The sequence below is a fragment of the Chenopodium album genome, chromosome 20 (genome assembly GCF_948465745.1).
Source record: "Chenopodium album chromosome 20, dcCheAlbu1.1, whole genome shotgun sequence".
Classification (NCBI taxonomy): domain Eukaryota; kingdom Viridiplantae; phylum Streptophyta; class Magnoliopsida; order Caryophyllales; family Amaranthaceae; genus Chenopodium; species Chenopodium album.
The window spans coordinates 4,350,737-4,356,736 of record NC_137853.1 but is presented as its reverse complement, the minus strand read 5'-3'; the positions used below and the strand labels follow the sequence as shown (position 1 = coordinate 4,356,736).

The 6,000-nt window shown below is 30.2% G+C and overlaps 1 protein-coding gene across 1 annotated transcript; it reads right to left on the bottom strand.

Moving 5' to 3' along the window:
- Positions 1–438: 438 nt before the first annotated feature.
- Positions 439–2,344, bottom strand: LOC145599227 (transcription factor bHLH53-like). Its single transcript, XM_081655630.1, has 2 exons — positions 1,619–2,344; positions 439–624 (listed from the first exon to the last, which is right to left on the bottom strand). The coding sequence occupies exons 1-2, from the start codon at positions 2,342–2,344 to the stop codon at positions 439–441; spliced, it is 912 nt and encodes a 303-aa protein (XP_081511756.1).
- Between the last annotated feature and the right edge of the window lie 3,656 nt (positions 2,345–6,000).

Sequence of the window (6,000 nt, the reverse complement as noted above, 5' to 3'; positions counted from 1 at the left end):
TTAAAATAAAGTATACACCTTACAATTGGTAATGAAATCAATATTCTTTCTATTTTCAACAAATGTAAGTACAACCACGAGATGAGATTATATAAAGAATAGAACATTCAATTACCAAATTTATTTAATAAAACAAATAAAATTACAACCACAAATTAATATGAGTTCAGTTAACAAATTGTAAAACAACAACTCCTAATTTCCACGGTTAAACCTAAAACAACCCTAGATAAACAAAAAACAGACGGAGTAGTTAAAACACACCCCGTGTGATGACCAACAATGAATTAGCATATAAACAAAAACTAATCTAGGGAATCAATATGCAAAGAATACATATTAGCCTATTAGGTGATTAGTAACTAAAATTAGAATTGGCATATATGCAACATATATATGTTGGACTTCTAAAACAACATCGTATAATTAACAACATTGTTAATGGAGAAGATCCTTGATTTGTTGTTTAATTGATGGATCTGCCTCATAATCATCATAACGTTCTTCAAGTATTGGAAGAAGTTCTAATGGAAATAAGCACTGCTCCTTTGCATAGAGCTTCTCTTGAACTAAACTTGATGACAAAATTGGAAGGTTGCTTAAATTGGCTTTTATGTCGTTATCCTGCAAAAATAGACAAATCCAAAAACATATTCCAAGTAAGATTACAATTTCATAGTGTATACTAGCGAACAAATTCAATTTCAACAAACTCGTAGTAGGGGTCGTGTTTTTACCACTAATTTCTCTTCATCAACATTAACTAGATGAAGTAGTTTGCAAAATATTTACAAATCATATTGTTACATGCATATAAATTAAAAAAAAATGGTGAAAGTTACACCTCTAAAGTGACAAATAAATATCCCAAAAAAAAAAAAAAAAAAAAAAAAAGGAAAAAAGAAAAAAGGTGACAAATAAATAAATAATTTAGTCAAAATGGTAACTGTTTTCCTATTATTATGCCTAAAATAGTGGTTTTATTTTTGACAGCTAAATAATTGATAACAAATTTTAACTTTGGTCACAAGCTTGTCTAATAACTGCCATAGCAGTCAAAGCACTACCAAGATTAGTAAAAAAAAAATAGCTGAAATGCAAAATCAATTTTATAACTCTCTGATAATAATAATCTATCTCTAAAAAACACAGACAATAAATTAAATATGGACAACATATGTTTGCAAAATCAACTACTAAATCGATAATGTTCCAAAAGAAACTGTCATGTTAGTACATATAATGTTTCATTAATTGTTACAAGAGAGCAACCTTTGAAAGAAAAAATAGGGGAGCAATTAAACATGTTTTGATAAGATATAATAACATGACTATTATATATAGTGAGTCACTCTCATTATTGTATTCTTGCAACAAATAAATGACTCGATCATTGTTCAAGCTCAATCGATACACTGACACATTAACAAAACTCAACTTGACTCAATTCAAAAAAACATAACACAACACTTCATACTAATGACTCAATTCGAATGATTTGTTTGTCACCTTTAAGTCGTGTCTAAAAACAATATTATATCATGCGTGATTATCTATTAAAAAAACAATAAAAAAGAGCTAAAATTATTCAAATGAGTAACAATTAAATTAAAATTACCTCTTGTAATGTTTTGATAGACTGAAGAATACCCATTTGAGCTTGCATAAACTTGACATATTTAGCAGCAGCTTGAAACATTTCAGCAGTGTTCATCTTATTACCTCCAGGAATCAACTTCCCTAATTCCTGAGTCTTCTCAGTAATCTTCCTCCTCCTTTCTCTAGCTGCCTTACTCTGAGCCGATACCGGTTTCGCCTTATTTCCATTATTACTCCCATACCCTTCACTAAAATTAGCTCCACCATCATTACCATTACAACAATAACCATAATTATGAGTATTGTTAAAATTATCATTCACATAATCCAAATTAAACTCCGGCACTGCGAAAGCTTCAGGAATAGTATAGGACTCATTGAAACAGGGGAGATGAGCTGCAACCCTCTGTTTCTTGTAAAAAGGGGAGTAATAATCATCCTCAAATGAGAGGATTTCCTCGGCCGGCACGATCATGGGAGGTTGAAAATCGACATACGAGAACGGGGAGAAGTTGCTACTGCAATTCTGAATGTTGCAATCATAGTTAAAATCAAGCTGTTGTAAAGGGATTGGATCAAACAGGGGCTCATCGAAGCCGAAAAGCGAAGGAGGCAGAGGATCAAAACAGAGGAGCTCTGTTTCATTAGGTGATAAAAGAATGTCATTAGGATCTTGGAAATGAAATTGGTGAAAAGGGTAAGATTGGTTAAGAAAGTAGTTGGGATTTTGCCAATCTAAAGCCATAATTATGGTTAGGAGATTTGTTGTTGTCTAAGCTGAGGAAAAACAGGGGATTTAAGAAAGACTGAGCAAAGACTAGAGAGTAGAGAAGAGTAAGAGAGAATGAGAGGAGTAACTGCTATAAACTGCTAGAGAGAGAAAGAGAGGAAGAGGAGAGAGAAAGAGAGAGTGAGAAGTGGGAGAATAACTGTCACTAAACTTTTGGAGGATCCGAGGTTTGAGTAGTTAGGGTTTTCAGGGGGATATTACATTTCTTTGCCGCCTTTTTTTTATTATTTTATTTTTCTGAGGTTTGGGGTTAATGCAAAATTACAATGTGTGATTTTTATTTTTACTAATAAAAATATTCCGATGATCTTAATTAAAAGATAAATAAAATAGTGTAGGAAAATGATAAAAGGATTATTTTATGATATTAGAGCTAAAAAATAAATATTAAATCAAATTCCTGTAAAAATAAATAAATTAATTAAATTAGACATTAATTACTCTGTAAATTGTTTGATGCTTTATTTTGTCACGCATTATCAAATAGAGTTTATAGGTAGCCATATATGCAATTAAATGTTGTATTTTGTTTTTTAATAGAGTATTAAATAACTTTTATTTGGTTCGTTATGAAAGGTCTGAATTACAGGCCTATATTGCTAGAACTTTATGTCCCATACATCATAAGCTAAATTAGTAAATTTATTTCACTTCTCACAACTAAAGTGAAATTCATGTTGAAAATCCAATATACTATCTCTACCATGCTTTAATAGATGGGCCTCATGTAATCTAATATGGAATACATTTTAACAAAGTCTTCTTCAGTTCTAATTATTGGGTTAAGTTCTTTGTAAATTTACGCAATTGAATTTTGTACTAGTTTTTCCTATCTTTATTATTGGGTTTTCTTTGTTTTTTTTGTTGGACTAGTAATATAAAAACTCACTTTTATTTGAATGATAATGTAAGGGCTTCAAAACTCAAAAAGCATGGATCATGAGCTAGAGATTACTCACGGCCGGTCCAATTTCATTTTAGATTTATGCCCATACAATAAAGTAAACATAGTACTACTTGATAGAGTTTAACCCATTTTACATAATTACATTCAAGTGATTCAAAAAATAAAAAATAGGAGTACTGTTATGAAATATCGTATGGATGACCATTATCCTCCTTTGTATTATTCCGGAACAATCTAGATAGGGTTTATATTCTTATCCAATCTAGCTCTAACTATATTGTATGTATATATATACCTTATCATATGGAATGAAATACACAGATTAATTCTCTGTCAATCTCTCTCATATTTCTTCTTATTTTATAACACGTTATCAGCACCAAAGCTCTTAGCTTTCGATTAAGATTATAAATCTACCCTAAAATTAAAAGTTTTTGATTCCTTCCATGCTGATTCCGATTTGAAAAAAAAAAAAAATAGGATGTAAACAACCATTTTTATTACGAATTTGGAGATGCAAATATCCCACATGATCTAAAGCAATATCAACGAAGTTATGTGATGTGAGATTTGCCAATTGCAAAGCCCTCATTCGAAGAATCTTCGTACCCAATTATACTAATTCTTATCGTGAGGGAAAATCAGTTCAAGTTGATGACAAGAACACATCCAATATTTTGTTCTTAATCAGGTAAAACTCCCTAATCCCCTATATAATTCATTTTAATTTAATTCGTATTTCAGATTGGATACGTGTGAATATAAATATGTAAATGATAATCGGCATTAATTCATCAAGTTGTCTGTTGGGATTACTAGAATTGCATGTCTACGACTACTTTGTATTTACAGAGTTTGTTATTCTACCAGTATATACTCCGTATCTCTATTAAGTATTATTTTAGTGATATAAATTAATGGTCTAAACTTATGAATTGAGCTTTAGATGGAGTTTAACTTGCTTACTTGCAATTGGTACTCTAGCCAAGACAATTTCAGGGTTAAAGAAAATTAATATCGTTTCATCTGCTTTGTCAGGTGATAAATCGATTATTTGATTATTGACGAAATGTCGACATGCTGTTATTAATATGTGGTTTACTATTTTGTATGTGATTGAGGGCATTATTTATGTTAATAGCTATGACCATTGACCAAATAATATAAACCTATTTAATAGCTAAAGCAACTCCGTATAAATGGCACTTCACTTTCACGAAACTCAACTGCTATTTGTCGCTCCCAAATTACCAGGTAACGCTCCCTTTTTGACTTGAATGGACCACTATTCCCTTTATGCAATTTGGGTTATAAAAAGGACCTTGTTCCCCATTTGGACACAATACATGAAACGGTCCCCTTACTTCACGACATTCTTGTCCCGAGCTTCCCAAAATCGGTCCCCACGACCTTGTAACCAAATCGGTCCCCACGACCACCTAAATTTTCTATTTTCAAAAATCGTTAAATTTGCCGACGGGTCTTGGGTTATGGACGGCGAGTGGAACATACGTACGCCGGAGAATGCGTCAGATCATTCTGTAAGTTTTTTTTTTATTTTTTTTTATTTTCGGTAATTAGGACATCCGCCTAAAATTTCCGGATGTCCTAGGTACATCCGCCTAAAATTTCCGGATGTCCTAGGTACATCCGCCTAAAATTTCCGGATGTACCAAGGAACATCCGGAAATTTCAAGCGGATGTACCTAGGGACATCCGGAAATTTTAGGCGGATGTCCCTATAATATTTTTTTATTTTTTATTTTTTATTTTTAAATGTTAAGTACGTTTATTAAGTTTTTTTTTTTATGTATTTTTTTTTCGTGGTCTTGTGATTATTGTTGTGATTTAGTATTTGATAATTAATGTAATTTTGTTGTATTAATATGATTATTAGTAATATGTTTATTTTTTGTTTCATTATTATTATTATTATTATTATTATTATTATTATTATTATTATTATTATTATTATTATTATTAGTAATATGTTGATATTATTGTTGTTGTTGTAGTTGATATTATTATTGTTGTTGTTGCTGTTATTTTTATTGTTGTTGTTGTCGTTGATATTGTTATTATTAATTAGTAGAAATATAATTTTAATATTAATATTAATATTATTAATATTATTATTATTAATGTTATTGTTATTATTATTATTATTTATTTATTAATTAACGTTATGGTCTTATAAATTGTTTTGTAGTTGTTGTTATAATTTTTTATTATCATTAATATTGTTATTGTTTTGTATTTGTTGTTATTATTATTAGTATTGTTATTAGTATTGTTATTATTATTATTATTATTATTAGTATTGTTTTTATTATTTTTATTATTTTAATTATAATTATTATTATTATTATTGTTTTTATTATTATTATTTTGACATAAAGCATGTTTTGTTTAATTTGTATAGGATATGGAATCTGAGGAAGGTGGTGACGGTGTGAATTATAGTGGGAATTTTGTCACCGATACGTTTTTTCCTACATTTGACGATGCTGTTACATGGGCTGATGGTGTTTCCATAAAATTGGGATTTATATTGGTGAAATCGTCTTATAACAAAACCAGATATGGTCGGCCGTATCGGTATTTGCGATGTGATCGGTTACGAAGGAGCAAGTCGAGAGATTTGGAGAACGCGATACGGAAGGACACCAAAACCAAAGCTAATGGTTGTCCATTCTACATCAAG